Source organism: Martes martes, assembly GCF_963455335.1.
Source record: "Martes martes genome assembly, chromosome: 7".
Classification (NCBI taxonomy): Eukaryota; Metazoa; Chordata; class Mammalia; order Carnivora; family Mustelidae; genus Martes; species Martes martes.
Genome location: NC_137894.1, coordinates 132,811,955 through 132,833,230, shown reverse-complemented (window position 1 = coordinate 132,833,230; position 21,276 = coordinate 132,811,955). Strand labels below are relative to the sequence as shown.

The following is a 21,276-nucleotide window of genomic DNA, read 5'->3' as shown; positions in this document are numbered from 1 at the left end:
GGAGGGACTATAGCCAGATGCAGTCTTTTTTTGTTGTTGTTGTTTTAAGATTTTATTTATTTATTTGACAGAGAGATCACAAGTAGGCAGAGAGAGAGGCAGAAAGAGAGGGGGAAGCAGGCTCTCCGCCAAGCAGAGAGTCCAATGTGGGGCTCCATCCCAGGACCCCGAGATCATGACCTGAGCGGAAGGCAGAGGCTTAACCCACTGAGCCACCCAGGCGCCCCCAGATGCAGTCTTGAGGAATAAGAGTTGGGCAGGAGAAAGAGGGGTGGGTAGGAACAAGCCATGAGAATGAGGGAAGAGAATTGTGTGAACTTGTATCCCAGCACAGGTTGCCACTTGGTTTCTCCTGAAGGCTCATTCAAGGTACATTCGAGAAATTGTAGCTGGATCTCTTTCCCCTTGGCTGGAGCTGAAGATTCGGAGAGTAGAGAGCCAAGGCTGCTTATTAGAGGGATCTTTCGTGCATTTGGGAGATTGTTGTTTTGCCTTGGAAGTGGTGGGAAGTTATTATGAGGGTTTAAGCAGGAGAGTGTAAGTGTTGTGCTTGCATGCACTTTGTAAACACTCAGTACTGAATGGGCAGAGTGCTGAAATTTTAAAGCACGAGTGCTAATGCGGGCCCACAAGATGACGTCTGAAGACCCAACTTTCCATTCCAGCTGAGGGGATTCATTTCACTTTGTCACAAAAATGAAAAGCATGGCCAGGAGACAGAAGACTTTCTGCCTCAAGGTTTTGTCTTTGAACACTTGGTTAGTTTGCATTTTAGTTAGTATTTTTTTTTTCTAGTTTGTAAATGAAAGTTTAAATGATAAAGTTAATAAATTAGCGAGTAATATGGAATCTAAAAATAAACCCCCAAAAACAAAAGCCAAGCTCATGGATATAGAGGACAGATTGGTGGTTGCCTGAGGTTGGGGAGAACGGGATGAAATGGGTGAAGGTGATCAACAGGTACCAATTTCCAGTTATAAAATGAGTAAGTCATGGTAATCTAAGGTATAGCATAGTGACTGTAGTTAATAATATGGTATTGCGTATTTGAAAGGAGCTAGGAGAACAGAACTTGAAAGTTCTCATCACAAGAAAAAACTTTGTAACCATGTATGCTGACGGATGTTAACTGAGCTTACAGATAACATGCAGTTATCATTTTGTAATATATACAAATACTGAATCATTGAGTTATATACCTGAAATTAAAATAATGTTATATCAGTTATACCTCAATTTTTAAAAAAATAACAAATTTGTCAGTAAATCTCATTTAGAAGTCAGGGATTTTTAAGTTTGGAGGAATCAATAAAAATAATTTTATTTGAGGGTTATGTAGAAATGTATATGAATATTTGTGTATGTGCATAATTAGTAAAGAAAAAAACCTGGGGTTTAAAAAAAGTTATTTCATTTGCTCTTTTCTTAATTGCTGTTGACAAGTTGCCAGAAACATTTGTAGAGGGCTCCTGTTTTCAGCACCAGGATATACGTGGATTTTAGGTCAGCTTGGCAAGGGGAGGTCTGCTGCCTCTCTTGGAAGCAGGTAGATTCTTTTGTTGTTCACCTTCTGCCCCTCTGATGTGGTTTTCTGGTTCTGTCCTCGATTAAGTCTCTTCAGAAGTGAGCTGTCCCATGTCCTGGATCCTTCCTCTCCTCCACCCTTATCTTTCGATGCCTATCTTACTGTGGGTGCCCAACCACACCGTGTCTGGGGTAGTACACAAACTACCATGAGTGGCTACCCTTGAAGTTGGTATTGCGGTGTCCTGAACGAGAAGATCTATTTTTCACTTGTTCTGCACTATTTCCATTTTGTTGGGTTTTGTTTTTTTTTTTTTTTGAAACAAAAAGCATATAATTCGTTCACTTAAAAAACAGCATTGCAAAAGGGGGCAGCGATGGGAAGACTTGTATGGGAGAAAAATCGCATAAGCACAAAAGATGATTATCTTGACCACCATGAATTTGATGGTGGTTGTTTGTAATTTCTCGTTTCTATTGTCCTCCTCACCTGTGCTGTACTAACCAGCCCTCCTTTTCCTGTGAATGTGTTTATTTACTTTGCTAGGATTTTAAAGAGCTGATTCTATTGTGCGTTAGTTTGCCTTTTGGTGATTTCACTGTGGCGGTGCCTTGTCCAGTTCTAACGGATGCACTTCTGGTCGCTCTTTTAAAAGATTTGCTCATTTATGTGGCTGTTTTTCAAGCCCTTTATGGTAACTGGATAGAAAGGAAGAAGGTCAAATCGCTGTTATTTTTCATTTACTTTTGTTGTGAAAGTTCCTAAAGAGAGAAAAATGAAGCCGAGATCGATATTAAATTTTAGTTAAGTGGGCTTTTTTTTTCTTGACCTGTCCCCCTCAACACAGATATTTATGAGATAACCATAAGTACATTTTAGATTACATGATAAATTCTATTAACTTATCTGTTAATTTCTAGTCCATTTTAACTGAGATCAAGTGATTTTTGTTTCTTAATGATATGATTTCAAGGATATTGAGCTTAGATGCTTTTGGAATTTAAAAAAAAAAGGCCTCAGGAACCTAAACATCTCATCGAGGAGAGGCATTTTTAGGAGGGAGGGTGTTCTAGGGCCAGCAGCTTGGGTTCGGAGTCAGACCCCCAGAGGCGTGACCCGGTTGGGGAGGCAGGGTCTTCACATACGAACTTTGTGGATCATACTGCTGAGCAGTTGCTGTGGGGAGTAAACAAGGTTGTGCACAAAGGATGCTCAAACTGTGGTTCAAACTGATGGCGACAGATTGTAGAGGAGCGTGTTCTGGAAGAACATCATGGCCTAACTGATGGGATAGGAGTCTGGGCTTGAGGAAATCTGGCTTCATACGTGAGCTTGCCCCCTGTTTGCCTTCGGTGAACTTACAGTTTCTGAGCCCGAGAGACCACATGCGGAAGATGAAGGGTTTGGACAAGGTCTTCTTTCTTATAACTCACAGTTTTAAATGCTGAACATAAGGTCAGAGCGGGGTATCCTGGATCTGAATCAGTCATCTCATAGATCTTTATGTCACAGTTTGTCCTGAATTCTAGGCCTAAATCACACAATAACAGGGTAGTGATTGAGGAAGAAGGTTCCCAACAGACAAGTGAGTTGACCACCTTGCATTTTAAGGAAATTAATTATCAATAGTTTTCTCCCACTAAATGTATTTCTGCTAGATGTAGAGATTCATATCGGAATTAGACTTCAGAAGTAATAACGGAGGCCAAAGGGAGACCTTTTTTCTTTTACGATATATTTTTGAGGTAGTTTTCTGCCATCAATTTTTTGCCAGTCCAATATTTACGGGGAAGAAGCCTGCTGGGTGTGAGTACTTTGTGTCATACACAATCTACTCACCTCCCTGAAAATGGAGATAACCTCACAGGGTGCTCATGAGGAGTGAAGGCATAAACACCTGTTGGAGAGTGAAGTGGATGGGAGTCCCGACACTGTGAAGCCCTGTAGGGAGAGCCTCTAGTCAGAAATAAGGGCATGATGAAACAGACAAATGAACCATCTGCAATCTACGGAAATGCTAAAACAGTGTGGGGTGATTTTAATTTCTTTCTTTTTTTTAAAGCTTTATTTCTGTATTTATTTTAGAGAGAGGGTGCATGAGCAGGGGGAGGGGCAGAGGGAGAGAGAGAATCTGAAGCAGACTCCAGGCTGAGAGCAGAGCCTGATGCAGGGCTTGATCTCATGACCCTGAGATCATGACCTGAGCCAAAACCAGGAGTTGGCCTCCCAACCGAGTGAGTTACCTAGACACCCACTTTAAATTTTTCTTTTAAGTCTTGGCCCTTGGGTGGTATTTTAAAATCTGCAAAGTGAAATGTGGTTACTGTTGATATTAATCATGATTAACAATTATTTGGATATTAGAGTTGTATGTAGAAATAACTGTTTATTCATTATTCTTACTGATGCTACTTTCTGCTCTTTTTCTAAGCTGAATTTACATGTGCTTTTTTAAGTGCACTTTCTTAAATTCTTTTGGACTATAAATACTTAGTTGAGAACCACGTTATGTTTATTAAAGCCACTGGTGATACTCTATCTTACTGAATCCTCTGGATTCCCCTACTCCTCTCGTCTGTTCCAAGTACATTCGAGGGACCTGAGGGTGGAAATGTTCCCTCTGTGTCCCCTCCTGGGAGAGTGACTAGCATAGGGCAGAGCATCATCTGGTGCCCCCGTGTCCGTGCTGGCGGCCTGACAAGCTGTCTTCATGATGCGGATTCTCTTCTGTGGTTCCTCTTGTGTGGGTCAGAGGCAGGTTTCACAGCATATCTAATTTAAATCTGACTTAATACAGTTCAGATGTCTTTTCCTTCTGTCCCCAGAGAGGGTCAATACTATTGGGCTCTTCCTCTCCAGGTTGCAAACAGTTTCAGTTTCTTGAGCCATCGATATCTCATAGCAAAGTCACATGGTGACAGTCTTTACACTGAGCCTGAGTTTCTGCGGAAGGAGGTCTGTGAGGACAGGACGGAAGGTGAGATGTCTGCAAATGTGGGGAAAGGAGATGCGCCCCCCGGGATGGGGGTGAGTGATGGCGGCCCAGCCTCCCTCTGGTTTTCCACGTCACCACCACCTGGTAAGGGGCTGAGAGGTAGGCCTGCTGGGCAGGAGGGGACTTTTATATCAGTATTAAATTTAAAGACGTCATCTGTAAATGAGGAAGTATAGGCAGTGGTGTTCATCATCTGTATGAAGTAATTAATCAGATCTGTCAATACTGCTGATCTCACAGTCTTGAATACTCCACATGTTACATAGCCCTCTTTGATTTCATTTAAATCCGACAGTTTAGTGCAGTATCATCTGCTATGAAGGACATCAGATCTGTTGAATTTTTAGTTGTTTGGTGACTTGAATGGTTGGAGTTTTAACACAGTGCAGTATCTTATAATTAGTATTCAGATGTGTGTTTATTGTACTACATTCCCAGGGTTTTGTTTTTTTCTTTTTTTGTAACAGAATGGTTATTTCTTTCTGTTTCTAAAATCACTTCTGAAAAATTATAAAATGATTATTTTTCTCTTTAGTTTTTTCTTCTGATTATTAAAGTTACACATGCTCATTTTAGAAAATAAATAGTATGACTACAAAAAAGGGGGGGGGAGGGAGATAGAAAGAAAAGAAAAAAGCCCAGAAGTTATTCTTAATCCAACTATCTAAAGACAAGCATTGTAAAATCCTTTGGGGAACTCCCTTTGGCATGTTTTTATATATATATATATATATATATATATATATATATATATATATGTAGCTTTTTAAAAAAACAGCTATATTTATAGTGCATATACAATTTTGTTTATATCCTAGATTATTCTAAAATTGGGCATTCTTGTCCCCAGTTATGTTCAATAGGATGCACAGTATAAAAATGTTCTGTTTTTAAAAAAGTGAATCCATGGTCATATCCATTAAGAAATCTTAGTTTAAATAAACTAGTTTTTTTTTTTTTTTTCTCATGGAGTCTTTAATCTACTAAAAGGTACTATCATGTCCTAAGGGAGGTGATATATACTGTGTCCCTGCCTTATTTAATCATGGGACCCTTTTATGTGGATTAATAACTTGTGGAATTTGAGGCAGAATTTGGGAAAAGCTGACGAGGATTTCCCCCTGCATATGAGACATTTATTGGTTCTTCCCTGGCATCCATTTTTCACGTTCCCCTTTCTCTAGATCATATTTGGTATTAAGTGGTTTAGTACCAAGTCCTGTTTGATAATCAGCTGTGTAGTAGTAGATCACAGTGTACAATATTGTTGAATACAATTTTTACGTATTTTAAATGAATATTAATATACAAATTATTACATCAAAAACACACACTTGTTTTACTGATCTAGTCTAGTCGCGTAATATCTTGCTGCCAGATATGGAAACACGCAGTGCCCCTGATAAGTGGGTGAGCTCCGATTTCTTTTCCTTGAAAGTATTAGTTACTGAACGTCAAAACCCATTATTTTCCCTTTAATAAATCAGATTCACTGTGACCCTCCTGCTCATTCCCTTTTACTTTACGTTCTACCTTTACCATTCCACCTAGAGCGCCTCAAACCTAGCTCTTTGGCGTTATAGTAATTACGTAAGTTTAGTCATACTTAAGTATAAGAGATAAATATTCCCATTTATTTCTCTTTTTCTTTGGCCAGCTGTTGAAACATTTCACTGCTCGTTAGTAACTGCACCACGTAATCTGCTCGGTACCTACTTTATTCCATCATCTCTTTTTGCCATCAAGCTTTTGGCCAAAGTTTGTTGTGTCCTTGACCAGGCCTTTGAAATGTAACTTTTTTCATTAAACTTTTTTAGTTGGGCAGATGGGTAGGATCCAGATGTCACTCCCACTTTTGGTTCTTGCTCTGGCTTAATGGACACATTTTAAATTGCTTGTTTATCTCCAAATTCAAATGTGACTTGATCCTGTCACATAGTGTTGTATCTCATAACTTTTATACTCGGTTAATTTCAGGGCAAGTTTTTTGAATCTCCTTTGTCTCCATCAGTGGTGTCTTTTTCCAATAGTGAACATTTTGAGAACAGGGACTAGATTTATCAACCCTATTTTTCCCATTCCTTCCTGCTTTTTGTTGGAGGGACAGAACGGAAATGAAAAAAGCGGGAAGTTCCTGTCTAAAACGTTATGTTTTGATTCATAGATCTTAAATTATGCATGACATTGCACTGAGATGTTTGTATGTGTTTCAGACCCTCTTGAGAGAGTGAGACAGCCCTTCCAACGGAGATGTTGCTTTTACATAAAGTGAATGAAATTCAGAAAGCCAGGAAGGGATATAAAGAAAAGAGTTTACCTTTTTTGGTTATCTTTGCTAACCTAATGTTCAAGCACTGTAAGCTTATATTTCTATTTTAAAATAAAGCTGCTTATTACATTCTAAAGAATATTTATGGGCATTCTAAATCTGTATATACAACTTTGTAAAGTATTTACATTGATACTTTTATAAATACTCTAATTTCATAACTAATATTAAATAAACACCAGTGGATGAATCTAACAACATCCCATTTTGGAATATGGACATATTTGATAAGAAGGACTTCATCTTTTTGGTGAATATACTGTATTCTGTTGTAAATTATTTTAGGGCAGAGGAAGTGTAGTTGTTGGTTTTTCAGTTTTGGGTTTTGTTTTTGTTTTTTCCCTTCCCACATCTTCTTGTGTAGCCTTTAAACTATTTTTTATGCCCTTGGCATAAAGAAAGTTTCTCATGTTGTTCCTTTTGTTGGGTTCCTTCAATTCTTTATTGTTCTCACTTCCTTATCCCTCATTCATTTCTTGGAAAAAAAATTATTTTTCCATTTTTTTGGTAGTTAATTCACCATACAAAATGGGTAAATAAGGAAGATTTCAAATGAATACTTGCATGTATTTTATCTGGAGTTTAGGGAAAGAGGGTTATGAGTGGAGACGTGGACAGAGATTGTATGTGAAGGTTTGGGTACTTCTGACATCACCAGAAGGTACTGGCTACCGTGCAGCCACCACCCCACGCAACTCCATTATTCTGTCTGTGTTCAGTGGCACAGGCAACTGTGTGATCCAACCAAGTCAGCATCGTGCTTTCCAGAGGAGTATGTTTACTTGGGTGTAGCCGTGCCTGCTATCTCATCCTAATGCCCTCAGTGCCCCCATGCACCCCAGTACTAATACCTTTTATAGCCCCCTCAAAGTATGAATCACCAGTTTTCAGTGGAGACCACTGGTGATACTGAAGAGTGTGCAAAAAGAGAAAGGCGGGGGAAAATGAACATGATTCGGATGGAAATCTCGAGAAGAGCGTTGTAGGAAGGAGGGGAGGGGTCAAGAGTATAAATGTCTCAAAGAGCCAGAATGATAGGGACTATTTTTATACCTGTAGCTTCCCTTGAAAGAAGGGGTTGTTTTCTCAAATGGCCCTAGCACCAGATGTGTGGTCGACACTCAGAAGGAAATTCAGAAATGCTGGGGATGATGCAGGAGCGAGAAGGAAGCACTTCTGGAAAGTTGATATTATCAGGAAAGAATGGTGGGTTACGCTGTGATGAAAAGACTGTATCATTTCCTGATAGAATCCGCAGCAAGTCACTGAACTAAACGGTGGGTTGGTACTCTTACTAAACGGTGGGTTGGTATTCTTACTAAATGGGTATAACATAGACTCAAGTAGTGGTACCTAGAGGTGGAAAATTAAATGTGTACCAAGGAAATTTCTATATAGCTTACTCCTTCAACAGGTGGAAGTGATGTGCTGTCAATGAGTATTGTTCTTCTATTTAAATCTATTGCTTTTTACTGTATTGATGTTTAGGCAGGTTTGCTGATAATTAAGGGAATTGCTAATAATTGTCAGCATATGTTTGCTTTTCTCTCGACCTTAAGGAATGGGTTTTAGGTGTTACTGATCTGTCATAATACACAGATGGTTGACATCTTTATTTTTGACTAGTTTAACAAATACAAAACATACATATATTTCTACATTACTATATTAGTCTCTGTCCAAAGTTCATATTGCACTGAAAGGGGTTCGAGCTATGCTGTACACAAGGATAGTGAGAAAGTGAGGGAGATGGGGCAGGGAGGGAATGAGAATAGTAAAGAAGTTCCCATGACAGGGACAAAAAATACCTGTTATTTAACTTGTCTATCTTCAACTCCTTGGTTTTTACAGGTCATTAAACCGTGGGCATGCTCTCTCCCCAGGTGCCCATGTATATTTTGAAATTAAAAGAAAACATTGCATTGTTTTACAAGATGTAGCAGGAGTCTTGGCATTTCTTTCAAATTGCAAAGAAATTTTTATGAAATATAAGATTTTTAAAAGCTCACTAAAAAATCCAGGAAGGCTTTGAGATGGTTCTGAAGAGGAGGTCTGTATAGAGACAGCCAAGCCTGGGCATTTCCAAGTCAGTTCTATTTATTGTCTTTTAGGGCTGGCTTTCAGTTTCCTCCTACAATGGATACAACTTCACATATCCTAAAAAAGACTGTTCTGCAACAAACTATTTTCTGAGGGAAATGAAACGTGTGACAAGAATGTCTTTATCCTGGTGGCATTAGTGTGTTGGCCTTTTAGAGACTGAGAGCTCTGAGAATAGATTTATTTGGATTTCTGTGAGCTTGTGAGAAATGTTGAAAGCATCTGATTTTTATAAGAAGCTACTTAGAATTGTTCTTTATGCCAGTGTGTTCTTTGTCTGAAAGCTTGTTTCACTGAAATCAACACCCCACCTCCCACCCCCCACCCCCAGTTACAAAATAGCTCATAAATTCTAGCTTTGGTTGCCTAAAGACTTTTTCCTTTGGAGATGGGCTGGAGGTTACTTTGCATTTTGGCTCAGTTGGCTGGTTTTCCTCCCATTTTATGTGGAGCTCTTCTCGAACCTCAGCTGCGGCCACATGTGCTGTCCCTCTGCCGCTGGAAGCAACAGTTAGCACGTTATTCCGCTTGGAGGCTTACAGTTCAAGAGGAGCATGCAGCCTTGTGACTTGTAAAGGAAATCAGAGCAATCCGAGGGCAGAAGTGGCTGGAGAGCTCAAAAGCCAGGTTTAATTAGGTAGCCGTGCAAAGCCTTTATCCCCTGCACAGAAGCAGGGGGAAGAGGAGCCTGAGTGAAAACAATCTGCGTTTCTCTGCCCGGCTGCCTGGCCGGCCCCTGAGCCCAGCTGGAGCTGAGCCGGCCCTGCATTCTGCAGGCAGCGTGCAGTTTCTGAAACTCCCCTAAATGTTCCAGCCTTTAAATAGCAGTGAGTCTTCTAAAACGATGCCGCGTGCTCCAAGAGAAATTAAAGCGGCTGCCTGGGAGGCAGGAGGCCGACGAGTGAGATGCTTAATTATCGTGGAAGTAAGTGCTTGTTACCGAGGAGCCGAGTGCAGCAAGCGCGGGTCGTCCTCGGGGTGTCAGCCGTGATTTGTAGACAATGCAGCCCTGTCAGCGCAGTGCTGGTTCAGCAGCATCCTTCCAAACATGTATTTGGCAAGAATTTAAAGGCCACCTCTTGTGTAATTTGTGGAGCCTTGGAAAGGGGTCCTCTGCCTTTATTTTCAGGATGTACGCAACCATGCGGGGTTTTGTACTCAGAATGTGTGCCTCTTCCCTCCTGCCTGACGGGCTCACAAGGAAGTTGGTGTTCTTCACCCGTCACCTGCAAGGATGCTAACACTTCTCTGTCGTCTGTCGGGGAATACGGAGAGGTCTGTCCAAGAACAGCATTTTTGTTTCTGCTGTCTTAGTACATCAGCACCGGAGGGTGGGGGAGGAAGCAATGCGTAAGGAAATGCAGGCGTTTTGTTAATTAGCGGAATATTTCTAGCTTCAAGAGTAGACTAAAGAGAGCTGGGGAAGAGGTGGTGGCGAATGCGGGATTCGAGCTGCTCCTTGAGGGGTAAGTAATAAAGTGAGGGAAATACAGGGGAGTGCTAATGGAGGTAATGGCTCCGGGAGAACCCTGTTTATTTTCTCTCTATTGTATCTGCTCTTGCCAACTATGTTAAGCATTTGTAAAGAAACTGAAAAAACAAGTGGGGTTTTGAAATATGAAGGATGTTAAAAAGTGAGTGTTGCAGTGTACTCGATAACATGATTTTTAGTCTGGTTTAAAAACTGACTCCACGCTGCTCTGATTTTTGAACTCTGTTGCTCATGTTTCGAACTTCTGGTCGGCACAGTGGTTCATGATGCTCTCCCTTATGGGAGATCACTGGAGCCTGTACTTGGTCTGCACTTGGGGTAGGAGCCTTGATGTCTTCCAATAAGATTCCCCACCCCACCCCACCCCCATTACATGTAACAGTTCAATGAAGCTAAAGTATTAATAGTCTTTCAAAACATGTATCATTTAAATGATGGATTTTATTAAATGCCTTCACTTTCTTTTAAACCTGCTTTACTAAAAAGATGGGCTGTGAACTGTGACCCGCAGTCCATTATTGAGTCTTTTATTTTCATGTGTCTGGTTTTAGCAATTGCATATTTATTTTTAGAGGTATTTGTCAAATGCTAATTCTAATTGTCCTTCTCTCTTTTAGAGAAAGCATGGGATTGTGGCAATCACAGAGTCCCAGTAATACAAGTTCCGTTCAGTTTTTTCTGAAAGAAAGCTGTCTGTGAAAGCGAAGCAAAGGGAACCATTGTGGATTATAATGTTTTGAAGATCTGGATTTTCAGAGGTTTGGAAACAAGGCATCGTTTCACCTTTTAAATGAAAAAGATTAAGATCTCATGCAACTGCTGTATTCTCTGGAAACCGTTCTCCAAAAGGGAAGTGCACATTTAAAACTTAGCTATGATGGTCCTTTGTGCAGGGATTTGAGTCTGATTGCTTCTCCATCATGACCAGCTTGAAACGGTCGCAGACAGAGCGGCCCGCTGCTCCCGAAAGGGCCTCGGTGGTGGCCACGGATGGCGCTCCCAAAGTCCACACCGACGACTTCTACATGCGGCGCTTCAGGTCCCAGAATGGCAGCTTAGGGTCCTCGGTCATGGCTCCGGTCGGGCCTCCCCGAAGTGAAGGTTCTCACCATATAACCTCCACCCCCGGAGTCCCCAAGATGGGGGTTAGGGCTAGGATTGCGGATTGGCCCCCACGAAAGGAAAACGTCAAAGAATCTAGCCGCTCAAGCCAGGAAATAGAAACCTCAAGTTGCCTTGAGAGCCTGTCCTCCAAAAGCAGTCCTGTGAGTCAGGGGAGTTCTGTGAGCCTCAATTCCAGTGACTCAGCCATGCTGAAGAGCATACAGAACACGCTGAAAAACAAGACGAGGCCGGCGGAGAGCATGGACTCCAGATTTCTCATGCCCGAAGCCTACCCCAGCTCCCCCAGGAAGGCGCTGCGCAGGATCCGGCAGCGGAGCAACAGCGACATCACCATAAGTGAACTTGACGTGGATAGCTTTGATGAATGTGTCTCGCCCACCTACAAGACTGGGCCGTCACTGCACAGGGAATATGGTAGCACCTCTTCCATCGACAAGCAGGGAACGTCCGGGGAAAGCTTCTTCGATCTGTTAAAGGGCTACAAAGACGACAAGTCCGATCGCGGTCCAACTCCAACGAAGCTCAGTGACTTTCTCATCGCCGGCGGGGGCAAGGGCTCCGGTTTCTCTCTGGATGTTATTGACGGGCCCATCTCCCAGAGAGACAACCTCAGGCTCTTTAAGGAAAGGGAAAAACCACTCAAGCGCCGGTCCAAGTCCGAAACCGGAGACTCGTCCATTTTTCGGAAATTACGCAATGCCAAAGGTGAGGAACTTGGAAAGTCGTCGGATCTGGAGGATAACCGGTCGGAAGACTCTGTCAGGCCCTGGACGTGCCCAAAGTGCTTTGCCCACTACGATGTCCAGAGTATATTATTTGACTTGAATGAGGCGATTATGAACAGGCACAATGTTATCAAGAGGAGAAACACCACCACGGGGGCATCAGCTGCTGCCGTGGCCTCCCTGGTCTCGGGGCCTTTGTCCCACTCGGCCAGTTTTAGCTCCCCGATGGGCAGCACCGAGGACCTCAATTCCAAGGGGAGCCTCAGCATGGACCAGGGAGATGATAAGAGCAATGAGCTGGTAATGAGCTGTCCATATTTTCGGAACGAAATTGGGGGAGAAGGTGAGAGGAAGATCAGCCTGTCAAAATCAAATTCTGGTTCCTTTAGTGGGTGTGAAAGTGCCTCCTTTGAGTCTACGCTTAGTTCCCATTGCACAAACGCGGGGGTGGCTGTCCTCGAGGTGCCCAAGGACGGCCTCGTGCTGCATCTGGACAGGGTGAAGAGGTACATCGTGGAGCACGTGGACCTGGGCGCATACTATTACAGGAAATTCTTCTACCAGAAGGGTGAGTGGAGATCCTGCAGCCTTGTGGATAAAGTAGTTAAATGTACCTGCTACCATTTTTGTCTTTTTGTATTTTTGAGTGCCTCCTTTCAGGCATAGAAATGTATATTTACTAAAATATTTTTAAATGTAGTGGATGAAATTATAGTCTTTGTTTAAGAGACTTGCTCTGTTACCTTGAGAGAGAGATGCCATAAAGTTGAAAATATTTTAAAGATGGCTTTTTTTTTTTACTACAAAAACAATTGGAATGCTGCCTTTTTGTAGCACTTTTACAGTTAGTATGGAACCATTTCTTTTCTACTTCAGTGTTCTCATCAATAAATGGGACTTACACATTCTTATCCTTTTGATAGGATTTTTGTTCTTTGACAAAAGTTGCAGAGCCAGGAAGTCTCAGGTAGGAGTCAAATCTAGATCTTACAGAATAGGGTAGAAAAGGGACTGAAGAGATAAGTATCCTTAGTATGTTGGTGACTTCCTTTCTAATCTTTTCTACTTTGTGTTTGTGGGCGGGGGGGGGGTAGGGATATATATGCATCTGTTTTTGGATTGTACTTTATGTATAGTCTTACCTCCTGCTTTAAAGAAAAGCCCTGTGATTTATTGAACAGTCAGTAGTTTAAACGAAGTCTTAGGAGCAATCTAGTAGTGTTTTTGAGCCACATTATTCACTCAAGAGTGAGCTTAAGTCCAGCAAGTACCCACGCTGTGAAAACAGGCTGCTCGCCAAGGAAGGACCTACCCTGTGGTCCATTAGCCAGCTCAGGAGACCCCGCGGTCCAGACCAGGGGCCCCCCAGATGCAAAGTACTAGAGCAGTTTGACTTTCCACGTACTGCTCCGGGGTTTCTGAATCTGACTTAGACGTCTTCTTCCAAATGAAGTTCCACTTCTAGTGCCCGTGGTAGCTGTATTACATTGTTCACAGTAGAATAAAACTTACTCTAAGGTTATTACATGGTAGACCGTATTCACGAGGGTTTATTGACCATAAAAAATCTTGTCTTGCTGCCAAGTATCCATGTCTTCTAGATATCTGTCATAGATATTTGACAATATGATAACGAAAATCCCATTTTCATTTTTAAACAACTGGTGTTTTTCAATGATTTTATGGTGTTCAGATTTTAGAAATCACCATTTCCTTATATACTACTGTCCTATATAACTTGACAAGGTTTCTCAGTGTTGCCAACTTGGCATTTGGGCCTGGATAATTCTTTGCTGGAGGGGGCTATCCTATGAGCCTTGTAACATAAGATTAGCAGCAACTCTGCCCTCTACGTCCTAAATGCCAGTAGGTGCCCCTCCCCCAGTTGTAATAACCTGAAATGTCTCCAAATATGTCTTGGGAGGTAAAGTTGCTTCTAGCTGAGGACCCCTGCTTTATTGTACCTGGGACATTTTCCACAGGTGTTTCTGAGCTGTCTGTTGTTGGGGGCCATCTCGCTAAAAACAGACACATTAAGAACATGTTGGTTATAATTTTACTTATGCAGTCGCAGGCACTGTTTCTATTAAGCAGTATATTAATATTAACGAACATTTTGAAGCACATACTATGTATGAGGAAGTTTTAGTAAGTATTTGATATGCCCTGCATTTTTCTCCTTTCATCCTCAAAATGTCCACAGAGGTAGGTAGCATTAACGATGGCATCTCCCAGTTGAGAAGACCGGGCTCACGTGGTTCCGTGGATGTAAGTGGTTCAGCTGACAGGGAACTAGTCACGTGGGAGCCCAGATCCCACTCCCACTGTCTCGCTGGCGGCGTGTTCTTAACACTGTGCTCTTCCCTCTGCTATGTTAGACTGAAGGGGAAGAGTATGTTTTTGTGTCAAAATCTGGTAGAAATTTGTATGGCATAAAAATTTGGACATCGATATTCCAGAGGTATCCAGCTTAGATCATAACACTTCATAAATTTAAAAGCCACTAATCCAAAGTCATTTCTAATTTGAAGCATGGAAAATACCCTCTTATCGAGCATAATTGGAACTGGGTTAATTGAAAATACCCGTTAAAGGTAGGGAATCTTTAAAAGTTACACATGCCCAATATATTTTGTTTTCACTAAAATATGTAGAATGTATTTGCCAAGCTCTTGTGAGGCCAAGGGTTTTTCTTCAACACTGATCCTACTATTTTGAATTATATGTTGTATTAACAGTATAAAACCATCAGAACTACATCAGACACTAGCAACGCAATCCAGTTTTATGGACTCTGAAGTTTCATTTTTTTCCTCATCTTTTATAGTCGTCTTACCCACATCTAATCCAATAGCTTTCTTTTTAGTGACTTGCTTTCATTAAGTCTTTCTAAGGCCTTCAGCTTAGTTTTTAATAGAAACAAGATTTATCTCTTATACTCCTATTCCATCAGCTTTCATAATATTTAATTAAATTGCATAATTACAATAACAAGTCGACTGGCATAAACAGGTTTGGGAAGACACCACCTGACTCTGTCAGCATGAAGTCCAGTGGGTGGGAACAAAGTGCATGTGGCCCTGGAGGTGGTCTGCTCCTGTCCTTGGGCATTCATCATTGTGCTGGACGGGGGGACTCAGAGCAGCAGTTAATCCAGGAAGTTGGTCCGGTGGGAGGCACTGTCACAGTGCCTGCTGCGTTTTCTTGGACTGCACAACTTAGAATTTTCAAATCAGGCAGGTCATTTGTCACTGTAGGATAATGAACAACAAATTATGGCTCCAGGTAGCCTCATTTGAAGCTAAAGTGAAGCCCCATAAGGTATAACTATATACTTAAGATATTATATAGTTGTATTTAGTCACCAATAGGATATGGTTAAACAAAGTATCCTCTTATAATTTTTACGCTACAACTTGATTCGCTGCGATTGGTGGGCTAACACCTTTCCCGATGGGGATCTGCAAGCAAGTCCTCTTGCTGAAGGAGGACGTCAGTGTCAGGTGCAGCCAGGGCAGCGCTCCTGGCCTGGCTGGCAGTCCAGTCCAGCCTCTTTATGACCGGCCACTTGCCATTCTGCTGTTTAATGCATTCCTGATTGCACTGTGGCTAAGTCTCTGGGCGTGGGAGGGGGAGGGGGTTTGCCTTTCTTGGAACAGTCATCATTATATATAAAATTTAATTATATTGGGCTTCTGAAACTGCAGTCACTCTCTGATATCACACTGTTTCTATGCATGTCATTATTTTGTGAATGTAGACTCTAGAGGATATCTGACTCCACCGTGTAAGCCGTGTGTGTTGCTGGGTAGAGGCTGGGCCGATACAGGAAGCCCACTGTTGACACTTGCTATTAAAATAAGCACGGCACCCTCAAGGTTCTGCTCCCCATCCCTTTCTCTGGACCGCGCCTCTTTGCTGGTTTGCTAGCATGCTGGTCCCTCACCCAAGGTTAAATGACAGGAATAACGTAGGTAGCATTTATTGTGTGTTTACTTGGTGTTTTATGTGGACTTCCTGCTCTCAGGACCCCGAGCCGAAGCTGTCATTGTGATGAGTGCAAGTGATGCAACCCCAGCCTTCCTGGAGAGACCCAAACCAGGCAGCAGGATAGCATGAATATCAATAGGGTCATCTCCCTTTGACTCCCTATGTGTATTTTGTGTCTAGTTTTTATTTAGATAGTCACCGTGATCGAAATACCCAGGAGGTTTGTTAAGTGGAAAAAACTGTTAAAGTTATGATGTTGCCTACAGCCAGCATGGCTTGTTGGGGAGGGCACCTTGCCAGCCTTTGCTCACCTCACTTTCTGCAGCCGTACAGGACTTCTCCAGTTTTGCACTGAGTGTGCCTGTCTGTGAGGCAGGTCTTCCCCAAGTCCCATTCAGAGTGAGCAGATGTGGAAAAGAGGGGCCTGCGGTCTTGGCAGTGGTGTTTGTTGCTCCATTGGTCAAGAGTGTTGATAGGCTAGTCTCTGTGCCACGTGGGGTGTCGCTCTCGAAGTTACTGGGGATGCTGTGGTAGCGGCAGGCCTCTCCCTACTGCTCAGTGGCCGGGAGAAACTGCCACTCTCTGGCCTGAAGCTCATCTGATAGCTTCCCACTCCTACTGCTTGTCTAATTATTCTTCCAGTAACGTTAAACCATCAGGTTTGATTGTCTCTATTGTTCTCCCCTTGTCTTCCACCTCTGCCTCTACTCACCCCACCACACACGTGTCTGTGCTTGCTCCCACACGTGCATACACACACGCACACATGCACACACATGTCCGTTCAGCGGTATGCGGGACCCCAGAACTGTCAGTTGATAGTTGGATTTCCGTTGCTTTTATAACATCCAGTTTTCTTGATAAGAAGGTGAGAGGTAAATAATCAGCCATCTTCAGCATCACATTTCTTTAGAATATATGCCCTACCTTCATGTACTCGGAAGTGACAGTTTTAGCAGTCTGATCTAGTCTCAATTTTGCTATCAAGAGCTGGTCTTAAAGTGCGAGTGTGTTAGATGAGGGCAAGCAGCTGTTGTGAAGTTAGTGGACTATACTGTGGCATGTGTAGATCATCACGGAACACCATCCAGCTAATAAGCTTATTTGAAAAATCTGTGTTTAGTTTGTTTTTTAATCCTCTTATAAGTATTGCAATGTCAAACTTGAGAAAAGTTGGGTTGTCTTATAGTGAGTTCTTTAAGGATAATTATGTTGTTTAGGGTTTTGATGGGACAGTTTTATTTTTTAGGGAGGTGGTAAGCCAACAAGTCTGCTTCGCTGGTCCTCTGGGTTCTTGAACTTAACAGTTAATTTTGGCCAACATTAATAGGGAAAGATTTTATACATGTATAATAATGCACTGTTTTAATACCCTTGTACCCTTTCACTGAGCTCACATAAACTATGTATATGATAGGTTTGAAGGTAGCTCTCTACTTAGGTAGCCCTTTCAGGGAGATTTTGGGCACTAAATGCCTTCTAGAGCTAACCTGGGAGTGTGATTTGCCACCATCTTTTTTTTTTTTTCTCTTTTAAAGATTATATTTGTTTATTTGACAGAGATTACAAGTAGGCAGAGAGGCAGGCAGAGACAGAGGGGGAGGCAGGCAGAGACAGAGGGGGAAGCAGGCTCCCTGCTGAGCAGAGAGCCCGATGTGGGGCTTGATCCCAGGACCCTGGGATCTTGACCTGAGCCGAAGGCAGAGGCTTTAACCCGCTGAGCCACCTAGGCACCCCTGCCACCATATTTTTATCTGCTCAGGGCTTCCAGAAGCAAGGAGGCCATTGGGTATGAAGGTTTGCATGTTTGCTCCTTTGAAAATGGTCCTCTTTTTCTTTCTCGGCTGTGATCCCCTAAATTTTAACACTGATGGTGATCTGGACTTTGCACTATAAGAACTATATTCTGAATAGAATGCAGTACTACCTGAGCCATCTCCACTCAGTGGTTTGTGGAAGTTGGTTAAAAGGGTATGTGCCTCAGCTGTTCCTCCCTCTGCTTTATTTTTAAATCAAGATAAACCATCAGAGGCTGCATGTGCACAAACGCTTGACTTTATTCAAGGTCATCTTTTTAAGATCCAGTCATATAAAAACAGAATTTGTTGTTGCAATAAAACTGGTGATGAAGCATTGCCCATTATGTCATTCTTTAGCCCCTTTGGAAAGTTCCATGCGAGAAATTTATTTTAGAATGTGATGCCAGGACTTGTTTTCTGGTAGCTACTAAATGTCTGCTTTCTGGTGATAGGAGTACTTTATTGGTTTGCTTCTTTTGTTGACTGTGTCTCCTGTTTTATTTCAGCTCCCACAACCACATTTGATTTTCAACTGTACAACCTTCATTAGTAACACCTTGCTTCCACTTGTGTAGTTTATTTCTAGTTCATCAGCATGATTTGCATATTTCCTTTATAATTGATGACCTAAAAATTATCTTTGGAAAAGATAATTAGCATACATATACTTCTAACCAAATGCATCTCTGTCTTCCCAGGCTTTCTCCTCCATTCTAGCTACCTTTCTTTTCTTTCTTTTGGGGCCCAAAACGGGTCTTGAACTTGCTACCCTGAGATAAGACTGGGCTGAGATCAAGAGTTGGAAGCTTAACTGATTGAGCCACCCTGGCTCCCCCTAGTTATGTTTCTCACCATCTGTCACCACCTTCCACCTGGATGGCTGATGAGTTGACAACTCAAAGCCATGCATACAATTGTTGAATTCTTAGTTTTTCTTCCCTAAACAAGTCTTCCTCATCACTGCCCGCTTGCTGTAAATGCCATTGATATCATCCCTCACTTGGCTTTGAAGCACTGAAGCCTCTTTGATGCTTCTCTCCCCTTATTCTCCACCTCCCATCAGTTGGGAGGGTCCCTTGGGTCTATCTTCAGATTGCTGCTAACTTCCTGTTCTGTCCTGTTCCCAGGGCTATAGCTGTAGGCCCTCATTGCCTCTTGTCCAAGTTCTAGCATAGGTGTCTTAGTCTCTCCATCTCTAGTATACCTTACTCAAATTCCAATCTCCTGCCTTTGCCAAATATAATCCAACCTTGCAACAGTATAAAATTATATCATAAATGTAATCCTGTAACAGATATGCTGTGTAAGTTGAATCCTCTGAGAAGCAGATGTTGAGACTGTATAGGCTTTCAAGTGGTTTGTTTGGGACTTGGGGATGATCCTGGGACAGAAAAAAGGAGAAGTGGAATTGAGCAGGGAAAGCCTTCAGTCCATGATGCAGATGTGACCCCTGACAGGAAAAGAGCAGAATTGGACAAGGAGAACCTCAAACCATGATACAGAGCTAACAAAGTTGTAGACAATACAGTGGAGTGAAGAGTAAGCTGTAGAGGAGTGCAGGCTCTCTTGGCCCCAGTACGCTCAGTTCATGGATGGGGCTGTCTGGGAAGAGAGTGGCTGGGTTGGAAAACTGTAGCAGATCCAAAGAAGCTACAGCCAGAGACTTTGAACTAATTGCATTTCTCGTGGCTCAATCAGTTGTAAGCCCTCTCTGGAAGGGAGACCCAGGTGTTACATGTCCTCTATGGCTGCGTGTGTGCCTACGTCATACTTGGCAAGGTGTGGGGGGCTGGAATGGTAAGCAAAACAGAGAACACCCTCGTGGAGGGCAAAGGACACTGACAATAAGTCACACAAAAGTATAATACTCTTCATAAAAATTAATAATACAGAAGTGGAGAAAGTATTCCCTCTCCTAATTCCAAGAATTTGGCTTATAATCTTTATCTTACACATAAATTCATTATCCTATTTAGTATCAGCAAGTGTTCTTCATGTTTTTAAAATAGTTTTAAAAATCAACAAGTAGAGGGGCACCTGGGTGGCTCAGTGGGTTAAGCCTCTGCCTTTGGCTCAGGTCATGATCTCAGGGCCTTGGGATCGAGCCCCACATCAGGCTCTCTGCTCAGCGGGGAGCCTGCTTCTCCCTCTCTCTCTGCCTGCTGCTCTGCCTACTTGTGATTCTATCTCTCTTTCTGTCAAATAAATAAAATAAAATCTTTTAAAAAAAAATTAAAAAGATTAAAAAAAAAATCAAGTAGAGGCACCCGCGTGGCTCAGTCAGTTGAGTGTCCGACTCTTGGTTTCTGCTCAGGTTGTAATCTCAGGGTCCTGAGATAGAGCTCGGAGTCGGGCTCTGTGGCTCGGAGTCAGGCTCTGTGGTCAGTAGGGAGTCTGCAAGGTTCTCTCTCTCGCTCTGCCCTTTCCCTCGCTCACATGGGCCTATTCTTTCTCTAAAAACAAATTAAAAAAAAAGAAAACAAGTACCCATGGGGCACCTGGCTAGCTCAGCCAGTAGAGCATGTACCCCTTGATCTAGAGGTTATGAGTTCAAGCCCCATGTGGGGGGCATTGAGCTTACTAGGAAAAAAAGGACTTATTTATATCTTCATTCATGAAATAGTATTCATGAAGCATATACTCTGTGCCAGCTGGTGTGCCTGGCAGAGAACAAAAGCACACGCTCCTGTCTTCATGGTGTATAAAGTCTGCCATTGGTGATCTGATCTTGAGACAAATGAGAAACATTTGAGCATTATGAGAAATAATTGAGAATAATGAGAAACAATTCAACCATTATACTTTTTTCTGAATAGTTTTAAAAACCTACAATTTATTTTTTCTCTTTTTCTGGAGTCCATTTGGATGGATGATGGAACTTCTGAATTTATCCTCCGTGCTTTTTGCTTTGTAATTTTAATTTCTCTTTGTTTCTGTTCTGTATTTATCAGTTTTATCTCCTGGGCGAGGGATTGGTGTGCACCTCTCTGCATGCAGTTATCTAGGCCTTTTATAACAATTGTATATTTAATCCCAAGGATCTCATTATTTTCGTTTTCCTGTAGTTAGGTTTGACAATAGCTTATCCTTCCTTTTTCTAACCCACATTCCTCCATTGCTGTTCATTAGACATTTCTTCTCCTAAGTTCTTTGAATGATCTGTATCTTCTGGGTTGTATTTCCTGTTTTCTCCTTT

The 21,276-nt window shown here is 42.2% G+C and overlaps 1 protein-coding gene across 10 annotated transcripts in view; it reads left to right on the top strand.

Moving 5' to 3' along the window:
• Positions 1 to 21,276, top strand: part of SIPA1L1 (signal induced proliferation associated 1 like 1) — a 365,306-nt gene that overhangs the window by 216,938 nt on the left and 127,092 nt on the right. For all 10 annotated transcript variants that reach the window (XM_080808595.1, XM_080808603.1, XM_080808602.1 and 7 more), the window contains one exon: positions 11,059 to 12,859. In XM_080808595.1, the coding sequence (XP_080664721.1) occupies positions 11,362 to 12,859 (1,498 nt within the window). In that variant the 5' untranslated portion in view covers positions 11,059 to 11,361. The remainder of the gene's footprint in view (positions 1 to 11,058; positions 12,860 to 21,276) is intronic.